Below are 22017 nucleotides of genomic sequence, written 5' to 3'. Positions count from 1 at the left end.
CTAAAGTGAGACCCCCAGCAATCTTAGGAGCATTATCTAATGGAAAATCAAAATATTTTCTTTCTACATTGCCACCTTTCTCCACTACCACACTGCTTTCTCCCTCTTCGACTTGCAATCTTGTATATTCCTCTTGTGCCATAATGCATCTGATCTTGGCTTGCTCCTCGGCTTCAGTACTTGATCTGAAAATGACATTGATTCTATAAGTAGAATTAATGAAAAAACTAGACAGATATATCATTGGAAAGTATCTCCAATTACAAAAGCAAAGGCCTACAACAATGCACAAGTATTATCCCTAAAGATATATCAAGGACCATTAGCAACTGACTTCAAATAATTTTTATATATATATATATATATCAAGTTTAATATTTACCTTCGATCAGGTATAATCCAGAATAATGAATATGATGATTGTATATTTGGCAAAGGATGAGAATGCGATAGTGTTGTATCTCTAATATTATATGAGTACAAAAGTTTATCTGAAGGAAAATATATGCCATCCTCATAGATTTCTGACTTGATTGTGTGACAACAAAAGGCATAATTTGGATAGTTTAGAAAGAAGATATAAGATCCGGAACATGTTTAACTTTTTCCCAAATCTGCTCGGATGGATTTATCCTGTGAACCTTAATAGCAACAACTGCTTTCCCTTGCCTCATAACTCCATATTCTCCAAATCCCAACAATATACAGTAGATTTTGCCTGGAAATTCAAGCAAGAACCGTTCAAAGCGTATCATACCAGTAAGGTCCATGGGAACCCGACAATGTAACAATGTCATGACTATACCTTCAGGTTTAAGCTTCTCGACTAATAATAACCTTACTGATGAGGATGTTTGGGCATATAAATGACCACTGCAGCCAATAATGTGAAGTGGGTTTTATGTCTGATCACCCTGCTGAACCAGCTCTCCACTCTCTTTTAAACACTTCTCCACCTCCTCCTCATAATTTATCTCAGTCCATTGTTCGTCTCGAAGCTGAAGGACTATGATCAGAGGAACATCGTTCGCCGAGAGTAAGATCATGCAATTGGGGTCACTTGGAGAGGAGGAGAAAGTGCAGTGGTGAATGCTTCCTTCGAACCTCAGTAATGGTAGCTTTATTTTCTGCAGTGTCGTGGGGTTCCAAAGAAAGAACCGGCAGCCACAAGTGCTAGAAAAAAGACACCAGCCAAGACATGAAGTCCTAAACACTTTACCTTCCAACCCTGGTATTCTGCTGAGGTGACTCTCGTTGGGTTCTGTTATGGTGCAAAAGGTTTGGGACTCAGTTTCTGCCATGCGAGTAAACAAGCCAAGGATACGGACTGGGTGCTGGCGGCCATGGGCGACCATTTTGCCGTTTCTTAGCTGCCATTGGAGGGGTCGCAAGAACGGTGTTACGAAGGAATTGTTCAATACTATGAACCCTAGGGGTGTATTTATATAATGAGTTAAATCCGTTTGACACAAAATATTGAACTAACCTAATCAGATTAATGATGGTTACTAATTGTTAATCATGACTTAATTTTTTTTCTTACAAGTAAAATTTAACTATAAATGTCATAGTAATTATATTCTTTGTAATATAATATTATTTAAATATAATTAATAATTTTATAACTTTATTATTCAAATATATTAAATAAATCCAATCTTACCCGAATTCAATATAAATAATAAAATTATTATTTACTATCTGAATTCATCTCAAACTCAAATATAAAATATATTAATTTTATATAATTGGGTTAGATGTCTACATGTATTTTGTTATAAGGTACTTATTACCATCCCAATATAGAGATGTTTTCATCCAGTAATAATTCATAATTAGGTTATCTTTTGTGTTGATAAAAGAAAAGAGAACTCCTCACCATGGACATGAAATATGAAATATGCTTGGTGTCGTTATAAAATGTTTAGATTAATATTTTCATGGATGGGTCCAAAAGACCCCAGGCTATACGTTCTATTTCTGGAAAAGTTGGATTGGATTTCTTGATAGGTCAGGGGACAAAATGGGATGTGAAGTTGGGCTTTGGCCTATAAATTAATGAATATTTCAATACTCAATAATGAGGATATGGGCCAAGTTTTAGATCAATGAAAATTCTATCAATTTCTCTTTTTTGTTTTTTTGTCTATGAAGATATACAGTTAAGTTCTTCGTTGCACTCAAACCTTCCAAACCCAAACAATATCCAGTGGATTTTACCTTGAAATTCTACCACAAACTGTGATACTTCATCTTACATTGAATGTGAATATGATTGTCAATCTCTATATAAAAATTTTCAATTAATCACTATTAACAATTTGAACTTTAAACTTTTGAGGGTGAGGTTTGAAAATTGTTGAGCAAGTGATACTTAAACTTGAATTGTTACATAAACCATTTTCTAAAACATAGAGTTTTTATGACTATGTCACTGTCTTAATTTTGTTTCTTTTGCTAAAACATGGAAATTTAAGAGTGGTCTTTACAATCTTCGTATGATATTGAAGGTTGAGTGTTAATTACTTGTCTAAAAATCAGTTTTAGTACCTGCCAATGTTAATTAGACTAATCTCAACCTACGTTAATGGAAGTCCCTCTTTCAAAGATGTAGAGTTCTTTTCCACTTAGAACCCTATCAAAAATACATGAGGTTAAGAAGCCTAAGGCTTCAAGCTTTTTTTGTTTCATTGTCAAACGAAAGTCCAAAAATAACAGAAGGGTTTGTGTTTTTAATTTTTCACGAGGAATTCATGAAAATAAAAGTCTTGATTGGTCCATTTCCTTGGAGGAAAGAGTCGGCACGTAGACAATGGACCATGGACTGGTTCTCTTTCCTAGCCTTGCGTCTCTCTGCACTTAGGCTTAGGTCCCCTCGTTTAAGTCATTTTCGTGTCCCAAGTCTCAACTCCCCCATGCCAGGAAAACGTGGCAAAAATGGTCCCTTGCTGAATCATGTCATCAGTGATTTCCATCGTTTCTCACCACTCAAGTATAAGAAAGCTCCAATGGGAAACAAAAGTAGATGTAAATGGAATCTAAGACAAAATCTGTGTCATGTCTTAACAGCCACAGGTTTTTCACTTCTTGCCAGAAAACTAGAAACTAACGTTCAAAGACTAAAAAAATCTACACTGCCCCCCTAAAATGGCAAGAGCTCCCTTGTCTCTGACCTCCAAAGCACCGTTACCACCACCAACAATCACCCCACTCCGCCACCAACGTTCACCGATCACCACAGTCCGCGTCAGTGCCACCGCCGTGACAACCACAGCAATGCCAGACCACCACCCTACACTGGAAATCAGTGGAGGAGCGGTTGATCGTTTTCTCCCAGCTTTCAAGAGCCTTCACCTTCCTTACAAGCCTTTTCCGATCGTTGGTTGGAACCGCCATATTGAGACCATCTTCGCAGCCTTTTTCCGTAAAGTCCCCCACGTCAGGTACCGCCGTGAGTGCCTCCGGACTAAAGATGCTGGCACCATAGCCTTGGATTGGGCCAGCGACGACCACCGCAGCTTGCCTGCTGACGCTCCCATTCTCATTTTACTGGTTTGTATATATCTCTTCTCTCCAGAGTACTTATAATTATGAATATGTGCTATTTTTTTTTTCACATACCCTTTTGCTTAATTTGATGAAAGGAGGGGAAGGAATCAAATTTAAAAAGGTTTAGTTTGATACCCTTTTGTTTGTTTGGTGAAAAAAGTTGATTGGTTCTGAATTTGCAGCCAGGGTTAACAGGAGGAAGTCAAGATTCATATGTAAAGCATATGTTGGTGAAAGCTAGGAGCAAAGGTTGGAGGGTTGTGGTCTTCAATAGCCGGGGTTGTGGTGATAGCCCTGTTACAACTCCTCAGGTACTGCGCTACTGCTATATTTTTCTAATTTCAAGAAAATTTTGGATTTTTATATCAATTTTGAGGTTGAAAATTGAGACATTTGTTTGGACTTTGGAGTTGATTTTGATTCAGGATCAGGTGTGTGGTTTGCACTGATCTGCATGTCACAGATAGAAAGGTTTCCCCATTTAGTAGCAGCTGCAAGTATTAAATCGACATATGTTAATATTTTCTTCAATGATTGGTGTCTGATCTTTTTTTTCGAAAAGCCGGATTCAAATCCCTCCTTTCCCGAAATGTTTTTTTTTTTTGAAAAAATGTTCTCAGTAATAGGAATATTTGTTCTGGGGTTTGATGGCATTAAACCAATGTAAGAGTAATTGGGGATTGGCATGGCTGCATGAAGTCAATCATGGAACTGATATATTCTTTTTCAAGATCAAAGAACTATGGCTGTCCAAGAGAACCATGTTATGGACATCATAGTGTTTTGTCCTGTGACTTTCACATGTGAATTGGCTAAAATTGTTGAGCTTATGAATTGAGATGCCAATACAAGTATTCTGACATACTTTGTTTTTGCATGAACTTGATATGCAGCTTCAATCAGCATCATTTCCAGGTGATACGTGCCATGTAGTAGATCATGTTTCCTCCAGGTACCCCAAAGCAAATATTTATGCTGCTGGTTGGTCTCTAGGAGGGAATATCCTTGTTAATTATTTGGGAAGGGTAAGATATCTAAGTTATTTTTCACCTTTTGCTCTCCTGCCACCAATATATATTGTGTTTAGCTGTCTTTGTTCTCTTGATAAATTCTATCTCTTCTGTTGTATATTTAAATCTATTACAAATTACAAATATAAGCAGAACATAGAATGCACATGCTTTCACTGCAATTCTGTTATCTGTTATCTGTTATAGTTTAAGTTGAGCCAAAGATTCTGTAACAGTCAAGTATGTGACAAGGAATCTGATTTGGGACAGTCCAAGAAAACATATATTTAGCTGACCCTTATCCTTAGAATTTGTCACTTTATTCAGCAAATTCTTGTCTGTTGATCATATGGTACTGGCCAATCAAACAGAACAAGATTTTATAGCTTGTCTATGGCTTCTGGCTCATTTATAAGTTTCTTACGTTTTGCTTGCAGAAGGCGAATAACTGCGCTCTTACTGGTGCTGTATCACTGTGTAACCCTTTCGATTTAGTAATTGCAGACGAAAACCTCCGTAAGGGCTTTAACAATATCTATGACAGAGCACTTAGGGAAGCTCTTTGTAGAATTTTCACAAAGTAATTATACAGCGAATTCCCTTTTTTCCTACTGTGAATGACATTAAAACTTCAAGATATCCTTTTGAGGACAATATAACCAGAATTGTTCTATAACTGCAGACACGCTCCTCTCTTTGAAGATATAGAAGATAAATATAATGTCCAAGTGGGTTTGAATCCCCAGACTGTCAGGGAATATGATGAAGCTATAACACGCGGTATGTGTTTCATACATCAAAGTACTTTTGCTTTCCTTTAAGTTCTCCCTATCGTGCAGGCATTCGTTGAGGCTTTGTTTGATGGCATGCTTGTCAACTAACCAGAGTGACTTCCTCTAATACACAGTGGCATTGGGTTTCAAGTCAGTGGATGACTATTACTCAAATTCATGCAGTTGTCATGTCATACAACATGTTCGGATTCCTTTGCTTTGCATCCAGGTAACTACATGACACCTTTTACTGATTTGGTTGTAAAAATTTTAGAATTATGTCAAAGATTGATTCCAGCATCTGTAATTGCTTTACAAACTTGATTCATTTATGATGGTTTGCAGGCTGCAAATGATCCGATTGCTCCAATTGAGGGAACTCCTCGTGAAGATATCAAGGTATGTAATATTGTGTCACTGAGCTGTTCCAATGTACCCTAAAGCTGATTGATTTGAAAATCGAAAATATATGTCTGATCAGAAAGTCTTTGATAGTTCTGTTGCCAACTTATTCAGTTTATCCCATTTCTATGTTGCTTTCCATGTTGTATTCGATCGCTGTTCATAATATTTTTCATACTTTCCCCTCTCCATTAACTCTGTAATCAATGAAGTCTACTTTCTGATGTTTTAGGGAAATCCAAACTGCATGTTGATAGTAACACCCCAGGGTGGTCATTTGGGTTGGGTTGCCGGTGATGAGGCTCCCTTCGGAGCTCCTTGGACTGATAATGTGGTGATGGATTTCCTTGAGCATCTGCAGAAAGATGCACCCAAACCCCAAGAAAATTCTAGCAATGCAGAAGATGTGCAGCAAGGTTCAGAGGACTTGCATCAAGCAAAAGTATAGTTTGCAAAGATCATGTATGCACATGTTCTTGTATCATTTAACCCTTAATCTTGGCTGTACAATCATACCATCAAGTTCCATTAGAAAAATCCAGAAATCATCTGATTCTTTATACTTTCACATTGTTCTTAGAGCTTAGTACAGAAGAGTTGATGACTCTAGTTGCTCATGTATGCAAGTAACTTGTAAATCTTAACGCATAAAGTAAATAAGGTTTATCTCAACAAAACAATCATTGACAATAGAAAAGGAAGATCATATGAACTTTGATTGATCATTTTTCAATCGTTTCTTGATAGCTGATCAACTCAAGGGTCCTGGATAATATATGTTTACATCTGGCTAATATGCCAAAATTTGTTATATATTATAGGATTAGGTAGACCTTGAGGATCATTTCTTATAGTTTATGGTTCATATATCAAAAGATAATGGTATATATCGTTCAAAGTCCATCTTGGTACTTAAGCTTTAAATATAATCTAGGGTATTCTTGATTTACATCATCGGACAATATATTGTTAAAGGATATCTGAACTTCTGATATAGCTGTACCTGATATAAAAGTATGCAGAATAACTCATGAATCATTGCCCCTGTAATATTAAAAGAATAATTTAGAACCTTTGACTATTCACCCTGAGTTTTTAAAGTATCATCATTGACTAAAATTTTTAAGAACTGAAGGAAGCAAACAACCCGGGAAAGCTGCAACTGAGATGGCATAAACAGTCCACTGTCCTTAGAATTTCACAGCAACTCTTCATCTTTCTTTACTTTTCTTTTTGGAGTTGAATATCATCCATTAGTCATGGCAGCATTGCTAGCAGCATTTGTTGTGCCAATCTGGGACCTTGCCAGAATCATGTGGCATTCCATTTCGAATCGTGCAGATTACATACGTGACCTGGGGAACAATCTTGAGTCCTTAGAATTTGAAATGGAATGACTGAGAACAAAGAAAGAAGATGTGGAAGCAAGGCTTGACTGCGAAGAGAATGAATGGTTCCAGCGTACGCATGAAGTAACTGACTGGCTTGAAAGAGTACAAGGATTAGGAGCCAGTGTGGAGGAGATTATTCAAGAGGGCAAAGAAGAAGTGCAAAAGAAATGTCTTGGAGGCTTCTGTCTCAATGATTGTTGCTCAAGCAATCAGGCTGGGAAGAAAGTGAGTGAAACTCTGAAAAGTTTAGCTGAACTGATCACTGATTCTAAATTCGATGTGCTGGTATGGGATAAGCCTCGTGACTTGGTGGATGAGAGGCCTGAAGGGATCAGCTTGGGGTTAGATGCCAAGCTGGACCAGGTTTGGAGATGGATTGAAGATCCATCTGTTGGAATTATTGGCATATATGGAATGGAAGGTGTAGGCAAGACCACCCTCTTAAAGAAGGTTAACGATAATTTCCTTGATACAAGCCATTCTTTCAATCCGGTGATGTGGATTCTAGTGTCTAAAGATGCAGAGGTTGAAAGAGTTCAAGAACGGATTCGGAATGAATTAAATATCCCTGATAGAGTGTGGGAAAATCAAAATGTGGATGGCAAGGCTGCAGAAATATTCAGGGTCTTGAGAAGGAAGATGTTTGTACTTTTGTTAGATGATCTATGGGAGTGATTAGACATCATGAAACTGGGAGTTCCCATTCCTGATAATGCTAATGGATCGAAAATAATATTTACAACTCAATCTGAGGAAGTGTGTGGCCGTATGGAAGCTCATAGGAGGCTAAAGGTAGAATGCTTGCCACCAGATGTTGCTCTGGACTTGTTCCGAACAAAGGTAGGTGAAGATGCTCTGAATTCTCATCCAGAAATACCAAAGCTTGCCGAATTAGCTGCCCAGGAATGCAAAGGTTTGCCGCTTGCTCTGATTACTATCACCAGAGCCATGGCAAGTAGGAAAACTCCTCAGGAGAGGAAGCATTCTATAAACTTATTGCAGAGTTATCCATCAGAGTTTTCAGGTATGGGAGATCATGTCTTTCCCATTCTCAAGTTCAGTTATGATAGTTTGAGTGATGATACTGTCAAGAAATATTTCCTATGTGGTTGTATATTTCCAGAAGACCATGATATTGAGAAAAATGAACTTATTGAACTATGGATTGGGGAAGGGTTTTTGGATAAATTTGATAATATATATGATGCGAGGAATGAGGGAGAATTCATTGTTGGAAGCCTAAAGTTAGCATGTCTGCTGGAGGATGGGGTAAGGTATAGGTTTTCAACAAAACATGTTATGAAGCATGATGTGATTCGTGACATAGCATTATGGTTAGCTTGTGAGAACGGCAAGAAAGACAACAACATCCTGGTACAAGACCATGTTACGTCAGTTAAAGCTCATGGCTCGACAAGATGGAAAGAGGCTGTGAGGGCATCGCTGTGGGGTACTAGTTTTACATCTCTTAGTGAAACACCCTTTTGCCCGAATCTCCAAACTTTGCTGGTCTGGAGAACTCTCCTGAGGATGTTCCCGACTGGATTCTTTCATCTTATGCTTGCCTTGAGAGTTTTGAACCTGTCTGAGAATCAGGAACTCAGGATGTTACCTGAAGGAATTGGTGAATTGATCAATTTGCATTATCTTAATCTGTCATTAACTTCAATAGGAGAGTTGCCAATTGGGATTAAGAATTTGAAGAACCTAAAGATTTTGGCCTAGATGACACATATTTCCTTACAAAGATCCCAAAAAGGGCTATCTCAAGCTTTTCCTCATTGACAAATTTCAGTATGTTCTTTTACCAAGGTTATCAATCCCTTCATGGCTTGGATGAATTCATGTTGGCAGAGGAGTTGGGGAGTCTAGAAAACCTGAATGAACTAAGTATCACATTGTCTTTCTTTCAATCTTTCCTGAAATTACTGGAGTCCCTGGAGTTTCCAAAGTGCATCAGAAGATTATCAATAGGATGCAAGAGTGTGATCTCACTTGAAATCCCATCTCCACTTGTTAGAAGCATGGAGCATTTAGAGAGACTTGAACTAAAGGGATGTTATTCTTTGGAGGAGTTGATCATTTATCCAGAACACGATGAGGGAATGGAAGATATACCTCCATTTCAATACAACTCAAAGCCAATGACAGGACATGAATGCTTCCGCAACCTTTCTCTTGTGGACATTCTGTTGTGTTCCATGGTGAACTTGACATGGCTCGTCCATGCTCTGCTCCTTCAAACTCTATTAGTAAGCAGATGCAAGTTGTTAACTGATGTAATTTGTGGAGATTTCAGCAACGGAGCAACTGAAGAATACCCAGACTTGTTCTCAAATCTCACAAAGCTTTATTTGTCCGAACTACCAAGTTTAGAGTGGATCTGCTGGCTAGCTTGGCCTTTTGCTGTACTTATGGAGATCCATGCAATAAATTGCCCGAATCTGAGAGAGCTGCCATTCAATTCAAAAAGTGCAAAGAACAGTTTGAAGGCAATCAAAGGAGACAAGAGCTGGTGGGATGGATTGCTGTGGGAGGATGAAACTGTTAAGCTTGTTTTTGCTTCCAAATTTCAAGATAAGACCCTTGACTCTGAGTAAGAACTGATGAAGAACAACATCAATTCGTAATTCCTGATAGTTTTCTTGCTACCTTGCTTCTCCGTATCCTTTTATCCATGATTTTGTCATCTTGATAGGTTTTTCATTTCTTTCTCTTAGCATATTCTACTCAAGTAGATCTGTGCCTGCACTGATGCAGAAGATCTTGTTGTTTCTTCACGTGCTTCTCTAAGATGATTATAATTTTTCTTGTCACTTCAAGTTCATCTCTGGCTGTTAAGTGTTAAGATTTTATCAGAGGAAGAAATGTTTCATACCCTATTAACTTTTGAATTAATCCAATAAGTGAATGTCTCACATCGTCATTACCCTTTCTTAAGAAAGTTAATAAGATATGCAACACTAACGCTTATAAAATTTTCAAAATCTCTTATTTGCTCGAGATTGAGATACCCTGCTCAATTTTTGAAACAATTGACATGACAAATGCAGCCTACCAACCACACGAATCCAGCAGTGTATGCAAGGGATAATTTCACTTTTATCTGATTGAAATTACAAACCAAAGTTCAATGGTTACGGCCAAGTGACTCAAGTCAATTATTGCTACCTCTTAAATATCAAATAGATATTGGAAAAAAACCAAAGAATCATTTGCTGTTCAGGTTGGCCAGGGATGGTAAGCCAGTCGGACAGGCATTGTGCTCCTTTATTCTATCCATAAGAAATTCAGAGGGGCATCTCTTATAACAAAAATACAAAAATTACAGTGGAAAATATTGTCATTTCAGTCCAACGTGAATTTGCTTTCCTTGATATCCTCGGATCCTAGGGATACAGTACAAGTGGCATACATTTCTTTCTCGATTACAAAGGCAAATGACTATGGCCCCAGGCAGGATTATAACTACAGACAGAAAGGAGATGATCCAACTGTTTCATCAAGGGCATTATTCCCAATATAGCAGCAGAAGGGATGAAACAAAACTCTCAGCATAGCATGAGCTAAGAAGCAAGTACCAGATTTCGCAGGAATCAGTAAGTCCATGAGATGAATCAGGCGTTCATATTCACGTCCCTTCAGCTTTTAACCAATTTTGAACTAGCAGCAGAAGTTGCCTACTGTCTGACAAATACATTACTACTTCTGTTTGGCACATCCGGCTACTGTGACGATACGCTGGGCTGTGGGAATTCACCATCTACTTCTAAATCTTCTGTTTTAGAACATGCCGCAATTGGACCTTCTGACTTTCCATTCTTGCCTCCAAAAGTTTTGCCTTCAGACTATTCTTCTGTGCGCCACGAGGCCATTCAATGCACCCTTTCATCCCTCTTGTTATATGTGGATGACCAGAGTCAGGTGAACTCCACTGTCCCACCAAATCTGGGGGACTGAGCCCACCTTTACCTGACCCTCGATCTGGGGATATGATAACCCCATTAGAAATCCTTCCATTTGAAAGCCTGCCATTTGTTCGTTCCACTGAAATTATCTTGTAATTGTCACCATTATTTGGGCATGACCTCCAAAGTCTTGCTATGGATGAAACCTTCTTCAACTGTCTAGCAGGCAACGAACATACTTCGCTAATTTCTGTGACTGGAGTTTCTCCACACGCATTTTCTTCCCATTCTGTTCCACTCCCCGAGAAATTGCTGTCCCGATGATTCTTGTTCTCAGATGCAGCACTCCCTTCCGGTGAGTAACTTGAGCCCTGATCCTCAAGATGGCTGACAGTTTCCCACCCACTCTCATCTTCTTCTATCTCATCATTCTGATCCAAATACGAATTTGAATGTCTCAGCATGCTGTCTTTTTTTATCATGTTCATTTCAGGACTCACCATATGAACTTTTGAGGCGTGGCTCGCAGGACTATATGCAACACATGGTTCGATTTCCCTTTCATTGGCTTCAGCTAAAGCTACATCTTCAAAAACAGCAAAAATGTCATCAGGGTTTGAGGGCTCATATGTAAATTCCTTGATGTCTTGGACATTAACTGATGCAGCTGTCTGTCTTAGGGATTCTGCTTCTCTCATGTCCTTCACATCCAGAGTTCCAGTTCTTGACCTTAGAAAAGTCTCCAAATCAGCTACAAGCCTGTTCATCTGTGAATACCTATCTTCAAGTGCTACCTTTGCATCAATCAGCTTCATCTGAACACGCTCTTCTCGCCAGACCTCAGCCATCTGCAACATCTTTCTTTCCTCATCAACTTCCTCGCGAAGCTTCATGGAATCTCTCTTTAATGCTTCCACTTCAGCCTTGTCTTCTCCAATTTCCTTAGCAAGCTCATCGCATACTTCTTCAATTAGTTCTCTGGCCTTTCTTTCCTTTTCATAATCCTGCATATATTGCTTTGCTGATAACTTCGCAGCAGCCAGCTCATTCACCAATTTGGAATTGACAATTTCAAGTCTCTGACGATTTTTCTTTTCTCGATTCAAGTCAGCTTTGACATCATCAACAAATGCACGTATTTTCTCATGCTCTCTGCTCCGCCATGAAGCCCTTTCCTCGCTAACTTTCCTCAAGAAGTGCTCAAGTTTCTTTTTTGAGGACCGGCGCTCAGTCTCAAGCTCCTCAATACGGGCTCGAGCCTGCCCTAGCTCAGCTTCAAGGGCAGAAACAATTGATACTGCACTTACTTGTTGGTCAATACGCTTCATGTGGCTGTAAATTTGCCGTACCTCATCTGTTGTTTTTAAGCAGACAGGATACCACTTTGTTGCTCCCTCCATCGCAGAGTTTGAAAATTGAGTTGAAGGCTCAATCTTAAAATGGAGAAAAACAGCTTAAGATCAGAAGAGTAAAGAAATCAATTAAAAGGTAGGGAAATAAAGAAATCAATATACGGAGTGTGCATCCCTCCCCTGGTTTTTTTGTGCATTTAAAGCAAAGTACAAGTGGTCTAAAACCATGTTGACTCATGTAGTGGTACTAATAAAAGCAACTAATCTGCATTTCTATTCTTTCCCCTTTTAGTTTATCCAGATTTATCGAGAATTTTCTGATAAGCCATAATTATGTTAAAAGTTCTATAGACTAATAATATATCTGTCCAGCACATGATCAAATTTTCATATCAGTAAATACTAGATTAACTTCTGCATTTATATGGGACTAAGCCTTCAGTTTTGGTAACATTCAAAATGCCAAAAAGATTAAAAACAAATGGTTTTTTTTTTCTTTTATAACATCATCAAAATGGAAAGTAACAAATCCCACTTAAAGAAACAATCAAATGAGGGTCCCACATGCAGCATGGCACATGCGCTGCATGAGTGAGATGACAAAGGTTTTCGGTTTCCTATGCCATTCCAATTCAACGTTTTCCATATTGATCAGGTCATGAAAAGTTCAAGAGACTCAGTTAAAGAGCTTAATGAAAGCAGCATACCTTACGCAGGAGCCCATTCTTAGTGCCAGAGACAGAACCAGGGATCTGCAACGGATCCTTTGCATCCAAACCATAAATTTTGTCTTTGTGATGATAAAGAAAGGGGACACCCATAAAATCACTACCAGGCTGCAGGAAAAGTTACAATGTAAAGAACTCTAAATGTCCGAAATCACAAATCAAATTTCATAATAAACTTAACTACAACTGATCAATCAAGATGCAACAGAGCAAAACTATCAATTAAGACAAGAGTAAGCAGCATGGCTTTTCGAAGTGATTTAAACAAATTGTCAAATGTATTCATTGCAAATCAAGCAAATCGTAAATACCGATAGATACCATAGCCCTACAAATCCAGTAAAACCAAGCCTGGCATAATTAGAAAAAATAAAACCATAACGTAGCATCACAATGATGACAAACTTCAACCATGATAATTGCATCAAAAAAGAGACTTTCGGGTACGAAATCATATCAATCAATTATATTTAGCAAGTAGTGAAAGCTTTGGTTTTTGGACATGCAGGGCAGAATCTAAGGCATTAAGAACATCATGAAATCAAAAATAAAAGAAGAAACTTATGATCATATAGACAATGAACAATGATGACACTACGAAGATAAGCATTATATTCACTATCAAAGCTTAAAGCTTCAAATTTAAGCAAGAACGCAACAGTTTTAGCAAGAGAAATATCCAAACTAATCCCTTCCAAATCACACTTTTGATAACATCATTCTCATTACAACGAAAAGCCTGCGAACACAAGAAGAAAAAACATAAAAGCACAGATCTTGGGGCCATGAAAAACGTTAAAAAATCTCACCTTGAACCCTAACCGATCCCTCCTCCTCTCTCCGGCACCAGTTGTTACGGTCTCCGGCAGCTGCAGTCGCCACAATCCTGCTGCAAGCTTCCTAGCCGAAACCGTCGAAGCTCCTTTCCTCCGTCGTCCCCGACCACCACCTCTCCGTCCACCACCACCATCCTCCTCCTTCTCCTCCTCCTCAACTCCACCCCCGCTTTTCTCCCCCCCTTTCTCCCTCTCCTCCATCTTCCATTTCAACAACGGCGTCTCCGGCCTGCTCCGTCTCCCCACCGCCGGCGCTCGGACCCGCTTCCACCTCGTGCTCCGCGTCCTTCGCTTCGTCGTCGTCGTCGTGGTCGGCTTGAGATCCGCGTCCGTCGGATTCCTCCCCGAAAATGACGGCGGTAAACTCGCTTTCCCGGTCACCTTCATCTCTCTCGAACTCAAACCTCTTCCATCAACATTCCCACCAAAAGAAAGAAGAAAACAAACCCAAAATTCCTGCTACTTCATAAAGCAAAAGGAAAACAACCCGAAATACAGAACCAAAAAAGGAAAGAAACAAATGTTTGTAAATAACTCTGTGAAGTGTGTGAAAGTGAGCTGTAACAATAGTGAGGGAAAAAAAATACCCAAAAAAAAATAGAAAGAGAAAAAGAAAAGCTGAAGCTGAGAGAGAATTGAGAGGGAGCGAGAGAGAGAGTGTGTTTGTTTTTATGCTATCTTATTTGCTTCTGTCTGAAATGGAGAAAAGGACGTACCCAGCCCCAGATGTGTATACAAATACGGTCATGTATTACCGTATGTTTATCCAGTCAACGTATTCCGACAACATTGGGATAAGATACGACGCCGTTTAACAGCGACAAGGACGCTTCCTTGCACGAGCGGGTTTGATTACTTGATTAATGGTGGTTTGCAGAGAGACGTTGTGGATTTATAATTTTTAAATTGGGAATCAAACGACCTCGTTTTTGGGTGGCTTTTGGAGAAGATTTTATAATAAAAGTTCTCTAATTCCATCTTAAAGCAACAATAAATGTTTAGTTTAATTAAAAAGTTAAAAAGAAATAAATAATGGTCCAGTGATAAAATAATATTAAAAAATTAAAATCGAATGTTACGTCGTACATTTTAATACACATCATAATAAGAATGGTGCAAATTCGAATAAAAAAATTATTATAAAATTTCAAGTCTAATAAATAAAAAAAAAAGCAATGAAAACAGAATAAGGAAAAAGCCTTGAGATTATCATTTTGGAAGGAAGCAACCGCAACGTAACACAATGAATTTCAATAAAAAAATTTACATAAATTTCATCGAATAATAAATATTTAAAATCTTTTTATCTTTTTTAGCCATTTAATATTCTTTTTAATATTTTAAATTTATTTTTTATTTTTTTTGGTATTTTCTCATTAAAAAATGAAATTAATATTTTTGGGTCCAATGGATAGAGATTGATGTAACAACTTCCTATGTCCTTAACAGTGTTACAACACTTATTTAAAAGAACATTGATGATTGATGTACAAAATAAATAAATAATTAATTAAAAAACAAAAAAATAAAATGATAAATCCATGTCCACAAGCTTTCACCAATTTTCTTACAGATCCAACTCTCTCTCTTTTGCATTATTTTAGTCCTGTCACCCAAGGCATCCGAGGGAAATACCACGTGGCTTTAGGGTTAAATTACACGTGGAATCGACCCATTCCGAATAATGAATCAACCTTTGTTTTTGTTAATGTTAATTTGTATTTCCTTAACAAGCCGACGAAATGCACCCACATGGGCTGGCTTGATGTTCGAGCCAAAAAAAAATGCTAATAAATATTATGAACCTTTTTTTTCACTTAAATATAGATCTAATCTTAATCTTAATTTATTAACCCTTTAAATCAATTAAGTTGAATAATATATTTTTATTTTAAATCAAATGAATTTATATGGTTAATGGTTTATTATTTGTTTTTAGTCAAAACATTATTTTTTTCGTTTTATGTTTCATGATGTTAATATAAATAATAAAAAAAATCAAGTTGTTATGTCACATTACCATTTACTATAATTAATAATGAATTCAAGATTTTACATATATAATTATTAAAAAGTAATTACAAAAATAATCATATTATATACATCTCAAATTGTATAATATAATAATAATAAAGTTAAAAATTGAGGAGTGACAGTCGCCACCACCCACCTGCACCTTAACTTCTTCCGTAATTATGATATGTCAACATATAATGTGGTATAAAATAATAAATAATATTTTAATTAAAAATAATTAATTAATTATTAATAGTAAAAACTTATTTGATCTAACATAATTTTTTTTATATAATTTGGAGATTATTTTAAGTATTATATCTCCATACATAATAATACTCTTTTCACTTGTAAATATTCATTTTTTTTTAATTTTTAATATCTCAAAATGAGACATACAGAGAATTCGAGATATCAACATACGTTTTAACTTTTTATTGCAAAATATGAGTCATTGTTTGAATAATCAGGTAAGATCCAAAGTGAAAGTGAACCTATGAAACTAAACCATAAACCAATAATATTTGTCACATTTTCTTTCTGTGGCAAAGCACTCTTACTTAAGGAAAAAACCTTGTCTTATATTTACTTGGTACAATCAAAACTATAGCCACCCAATTGACAAACATGGAAATATGGGTCTCTTAGTCCTTGTACTAATGAGTGGGTTTCCATGGGATTTTGTGGATAATTTGTTGTACACTATTGTGGGTCCAAGTGTGTTTTAAAGTAAATTGTGGGCCCATTGACTTAATCTTAATAAAGTCTAAAAACCTAAACTAAACTTTTAATCTCCTTTTTCCCTTTTTAAACTACCCAAGTTTCATGTGATGTTGAGGGTTGAAGTCACTAATGCCAAAGTTTCAAAAGTCATGTTGAATATGGTATCAAATTTTAATTTCTAACTATACATACATTATCATTTTCTGAATGATTTATAATTTAATTTGTCAAATTAAACCGATCGTATAAAATAAATTTATAAATCGAATAAATAAGTTCAAGTTGTATATTCGGATTTTCGGGCCATCCTTTAATAAATGAAACATTTCTAAAGCTTTCAATGTTTGGTTGGTGTCATGTTGGTTTAAATTCCTTTCATTTCATGGGATTAAAGAGCTTGAAGTTTGTACTAAAAGAAACTATATATGGCAAATATTTCAAATGACTTCTCTTACCTAATAAGATAAGATACAAAATCATAAAAGTTTGAGCTTAGAAATATCAAAATGTGAAAAGCATTTTGTTCAAATAAATGCCAAGAATGAAAGGGGTCCCATGAATAGTTGCTTGCATGTTTGCAATATTCCAATGATCAGTAGGTGGACTGCTCACCCATGACCAATACAAAGTATAAGCTCCCAACCCATCATGAACAATTTTGGCTATATATGAACTATATATTATGCAATTTGATCAGCAATTAAATGAATCCTGAATAACCCAAAATCAAGCTCCCAAGAACACATATTAAGGAGATCACAAAGAGTTAGCCAGAAAGTTCCAAAACTCTCATGATTCTTCTTCTGGTGTTCCTTTAGTGGAGACAATGAATGAGAAAATGTAGATTGTAGACCCTACTTTTTGGACAGTTTCAATAAGATAGAAAGATGAATTGGTGTTCATTCTGGTCCAATGATAAATTCAAAATTTTACATAAAAAATGATTTAAGGATAATCTTATAAAATGAAATATATATTAAATTTTATACATATAATAATAATAATAATAATAATAATAATTAAAAATTAAAAGGTGATTGTCACCATCTTGACTCTGCCTTTGATTCCCGCCAGCATTTAGAGCCTGTGTAAGGTTATTATTAACTTGATTTTATTAAGAGCTCAGATTAACAAGTGGCTCTATCTGCAGAAAAAGTACTTAAGCTTGAGAGTTTGTGTGCCTGAGCTTTGAGTTAATAGAATTCAGATCTTAATTGCAACAAAATAAGATGCTTGTGATCTCTGATCAGCTTCTGGATTCTGGGCATATGACTTCCATGGTGAGTTAGGTTAATTAACCGTCTGATATCTGTAAAATCGGCATCATTCAATGGGGTTGGTGAAAGGGTAAAAGGGCTTGCGTTATAAGAGAGAGAATTTGAAGCAATTGGTCATCAACAGGGTACTATTATTTTTTAAGTCATAAGTTTGCCTAACCACCCTAGCTATAGGCAAAGGCTAATGATTATAATTGTGTCAGCTATGAGCATTTAGGGAGCCAAGAAGACGCCAAACTAGAAAGACATTGCATCAAAATCAGAGAAAAATACATGAATTCAAAGTTTTTTTTAATGATATCTCATTGCATAAAAAGCATGCAACAGCCATTCAACTAACTAGTCTAGCAATGTTTCTTTTTCCTTTAGATAAGATAAGATATTCAGACTATAAAAAATAATTATATTTGCATAAGATTTGGTATATGATTTTCAGTTCTTGCCTAGGCTACTGGTGATGTCCAAGCCAATTATGAACCCATACTTGGGCCCTGGCTAAAAGGTTGTTTTGTAGATGAGCTAGCTTGTCAATAGGCCTTGGGTTGGGGAGAAGCTAGCCTGGTAGGAGATTATATATTGTGCCCACATTCAATTTGCAAAGCCCAATGAATCCAAGAAAAATCAAGCAAAAAAGGGTATCAAAATCTGTCTTTATCAAGCATGAAAAAAATTAAATAAAAAAAAAGAAAAAAATTTGCTTATTCTCATAAGACTGAACTCATACTTCCATCACTCTAATGATTAGGATGTTTTGTCTTGTTAAGTATGAAATAGTTGAAACTTTGATATGAAGTCTTGAAGAGATTAAATTGGCAATGTCAAGTGTTCTATAGCTAGCTTTTGCTATCAGCATTTATCACTCTCTATTCCAATTTTCAACCATTTGTAAGTCATGTGGTCTATATCGCATTGCCCATTATTTTCCTTGCACCAGTTAAATGTTTAGAGTTTGTCTATTGTTTTATGAAAAATAATATTAAAAACAAATAAATGATAAACAATAAATATATAATAAATTCCGTCGACATTGAAAACCATTTTTTAACGAGTTTATTAGTCAATTCATTTGTAATCAAACAAAAAACTAATATTAATAAAGTTCGAAAACAAACTGATATTGCAGATTCTTTGGAGCTGTAATCTCTAAGTGGTTGACCCAAAAATTACTTAATTTCTCCCTTTTGTTCTTGCCAAAGTGTGAGTAGGTGAGAGGCTATGTGATGGATGCTCAATTTTTTCCACTCTTGATTGGCCTAACGAACCTGGAGGATGGAAAAAGTGAAGATTATGTCATAACAAAGCAATTGACTCAGATTAAACGAATTGATTCCTTTTCTATTATAAAGTCTTTTCACTTATATTTAACAATTGACTGTCTAATTGGAGTAATAGTGGTTCCACACCTATGATAGCAACATGCATGAGCAGGGAAAAACTGATTATTCAAGAGCAAAATTGTGAGCAACTGTTTGCTGACTGAATAGTAAAGATCAAGTCAAATTGGAAATTGAATTGAATATTGAAAATTCTAATAACAATGATATAATGCTTCAAACTTGGCTCCCAATTAAGAGGAACAAGGTAGAAGATTCAAATGTTTTTTCTTTCTTATAACTTGCTTATATCATATGTATGAACAAGATTCAATTGTTAATTAACCATTAGCATATGTCAGGAATGATTAGTCTTAAATCTCAATATAAGTAAAATTCTATTGGTTGAAAATTATTTGGTGATTAGGGTATGTTTACAAGAAAAATATATTATAGGTAAGAGTTCTTGGTGGGTAGAAATTCTTGGTGACCATTAGAATTATGGGAAAGATAGGTTTTTTTTGAATGTTTTACAATGAGGATGTGAGAAAGAGTGGGGAAACATAGTATTTCACAAATTTAAACACTAAGGAACATGAAATTGGGTTTTGTTTTGGGGTTCAGGTTTAGTGTTTGTGTTTAAGTGTCATGTACTTTTTGTAATCTTTATATTTATAGTGAATTTTTTTGCCGAACTAAGGTAAATATTTTCTTTTATGTGATTTTTTTTTATATGTTGATCTCACTATTGAATATAGAGTTTATGTTGATTCCAATATGTCAAAAGGCGATTAATCTCGATATCCTCGATATAAGAATTATCAAGTAATTCAAACCGTCATTGAATTTAAAGAAATTATATACATTTATCATAAAACGTATAGAAATCAAACTTGGATAAATTTCAAACCCATCTCAATCTAATTAGGCACTTGAAAAAAAAAAATTCGCCTACCTCTATCAATATCCTAGGATATGTGCATGCATGTTAAACTAAACTCTTACTTGATCAAGTCAGCTACATATAAACAAGTCAATGCATGAGAAAAGAATCATAAATAGTAGTCTATATATGTATATCACAACTTGCTTTGAAAAAAAACCCTATTTTAAAAAACGTGCCTAAGCTCATCAAGACCGTAAATTCATGGTCAAATTATCAAGCCAAAAAGAAGAAAGTTTGGTTGGTTACTTGCTAAGTGAACAAATTGGACTAACAAGAGAATAAAATAATGTAAAAAAAGGCAAAAGAATTGGTTGCTTTTGTACTTTTTGCACGGCACCGTGGACTAATTATAACAAGGAATCTATTTTTGGTTCCTGCTTATAGCTTATGACTCTGTCATTTTGGAGGCTGAGGGCTTGGAAATTTTCCAATTCGGATTGATATTTGGAGAATATAGAATACCTATCATTGTTGAATCATCAAAACCTGACGGGTGATTGCTGGAAATTTTCCAGGAAAGTACGTGTAGATCTACCACACCTACCCTCGAAAGAAAGAAAATGGTGTTCTGATGGAGAAGGGGGCAAATGAAATTCCATGAAAAGCACATAGGAATTCTATTTCCTGGCTACCATTCTGCCTATATAGAAATATATGTCACTGTTGTAGATTTAAATGATTAGATAACGATATTGGTGAGCTGGTAGAAGGCGGTGGTGACAGAAGTATATGGTTTAATACCCAATTTCAGGTTCATGGTGAATCTTTTAACTTATTTTTAAAGGAATAATAAATGATCAATTTCCAATTTCACATATTGATTATCTATGTATTGACGTCTTTTATCGTTGCAACTTATTTGATATGTTAACTGTCACATATTTTTGTAACAAAATCGTAATTGAAACTATAGATATGAAATATAAAAATTTCAAATTAAGAACAATTTCATTCTAAAATAAAAGAGATAATTTTCTCTCAATCCAACATCTTAAACTCAAAATCAAGATTAAGAACTATACTAACAATGAAACTTTTGACTCTATTTTCTTCCTTTTTAAATCACCGACGATTTTATTTTAAAATAAAAGAGACTCATCTCATCATTTTAAAGTCAAAATCAAAATTAAAAATACTATCAGCAATGAGATTTTTAGATCTATTTCTTTCTTAAAATAAAAATTAATTTTCTTTGATTTCATCATCTCAGAGTCAAAATTGAAATTAAAAAACTATACTAACAAATATTCTTGCTCTTTAAAAATCTCACCAACAAGATAGTTTTCTCTCACCACATGTAGACTTTTGCTAAGATCTCTCACCCTAGCAATTATAATGTCCCCCCTTGAGGAGAGAAAAGAAATGGGGGCATTAGGCAGCAATTGCCTGCCATTGTTGCCTTTTAACAGCACTATAAGGCAAAGCTGACTCCCATTTTTGCCACAAACCAAAATGTGAGGTCCTCGTGCATTGCAGATCACCATTAGCATTCAGCACATGAAAGTCATCACAAAATTCCATCAACAACCATGCAAATTCAGTGCTGCCACTTGTTAGAGGAGAGGTAGCTAGCTAGCCCATGATGAAGTAGGTGCATGATGACGACGGTGTGTATGTTAGGACTGTGAAAGCTTTATATAAGATTTTCAGTCTTATTTTGGGTTAGTGATTGTTTTGGATTGTAGCATAAAATATGGGAATTGTGGGGTTAGGAGCCAACTTAGACTCGCCAACCTCCTACAAAATGAACCCCCTACCCTTTTTTCAGCAAATTATATTAGATTGGTGCTAAG

At 36.0% G+C, this 22017-nt stretch overlaps 2 protein-coding genes and 1 pseudogene across 2 annotated transcripts; 2 read left to right on the top strand and 1 right to left on the bottom strand.

The window, feature by feature from the left end:
- Positions 1-3020: 3020 nt before the first annotated feature.
- Positions 3021-6296, top strand: LOC110419878 (esterase/lipase/thioesterase family protein). Its single transcript, XM_021433006.2, has 8 exons — positions 3021-3552; positions 3732-3860; positions 4443-4574; positions 4997-5139; positions 5242-5339; positions 5467-5561; positions 5678-5731; positions 5967-6296. The coding sequence occupies exons 1-8, from the start codon at positions 3148-3150 to the stop codon at positions 6180-6182; spliced, it is 1272 nt and encodes a 423-aa protein (XP_021288681.1). The 5' UTR covers positions 3021-3147; the 3' UTR covers positions 6183-6296.
- Positions 6297-6993: 697 nt separating this feature from the next.
- LOC110419877 (putative disease resistance protein At1g61300) lies at positions 6994-9896 on the top strand (annotated as a pseudogene).
- Positions 9897-10394: 498 nt separating this feature from the next.
- LOC110419815 (uncharacterized) lies at positions 10395-14637 on the bottom strand. Its single transcript, XM_021432932.2, has 3 exons — positions 13923-14637; positions 13093-13221; positions 10395-12466 (listed from the first exon to the last, which is right to left on the bottom strand). The coding sequence occupies exons 1-3, from the start codon at positions 14334-14336 to the stop codon at positions 10895-10897; spliced, it is 2115 nt and encodes a 704-aa protein (XP_021288607.1). The 5' UTR covers positions 14337-14637; the 3' UTR covers positions 10395-10894.
- Between the last annotated feature and the right edge of the window lie 7380 nt (positions 14638-22017).

The sequence above is a fragment of the Theobroma umbraticum genome, unplaced genomic scaffold (assembly GCF_002168275.2).
Source record: "Theobroma umbraticum cultivar Fairchild unplaced genomic scaffold, ASM216827v3 scaffold_67.0, whole genome shotgun sequence".
NCBI lineage: Eukaryota > Viridiplantae > Streptophyta > Magnoliopsida > Malvales > Malvaceae > Theobroma > Theobroma umbraticum.
This window is presented reverse-complemented; position numbering and strand designations above follow the sequence as displayed.

What these genes read in the sequence shown, in the direction of transcription:
- LOC110419815 (XM_021432932.2), bottom strand. Translation starts at nt 14,336, where the DNA reads ATGAAGGTGACCGGGAAAGCGAGTTTACCGCCGTCATTTTCGGGGAGG. An exon ending in GGGATCGGTTAGGGTTCAAG is followed by an intron (nt 13,222 to 13,922) that starts GTGAGATTTTTT and finishes CTTTTCCTGCAG; the next exon opens with CCTGGTAGTGATTTTATGGG. An exon ending in AGAATGGGCTCCTGCGTAAG is followed by an intron (nt 12,467 to 13,092) that starts GTATGCTGCTTT and finishes CTCCATTTTAAG; the next exon opens with ATTGAGCCTTCAACTCAATT.
- LOC110419878 (XM_021433006.2), top strand. Translation starts at nt 3,148, where the DNA reads ATGGCAAGAGCTCCCTTGTCTCTGACCTCCAAAGCACCGTTACCACCA. An exon ending in TTGTTAATTATTTGGGAAGG is followed by an intron (nt 4,575 to 4,996) that starts GTAAGATATCTA and finishes TTTTGCTTGCAG; the next exon opens with AAGGCGAATAACTGCGCTCT. An exon ending in CTTTGTAGAATTTTCACAAA is followed by an intron (nt 5,140 to 5,241) that starts GTAATTATACAG and finishes CTATAACTGCAG; the next exon opens with ACACGCTCCTCTCTTTGAAG.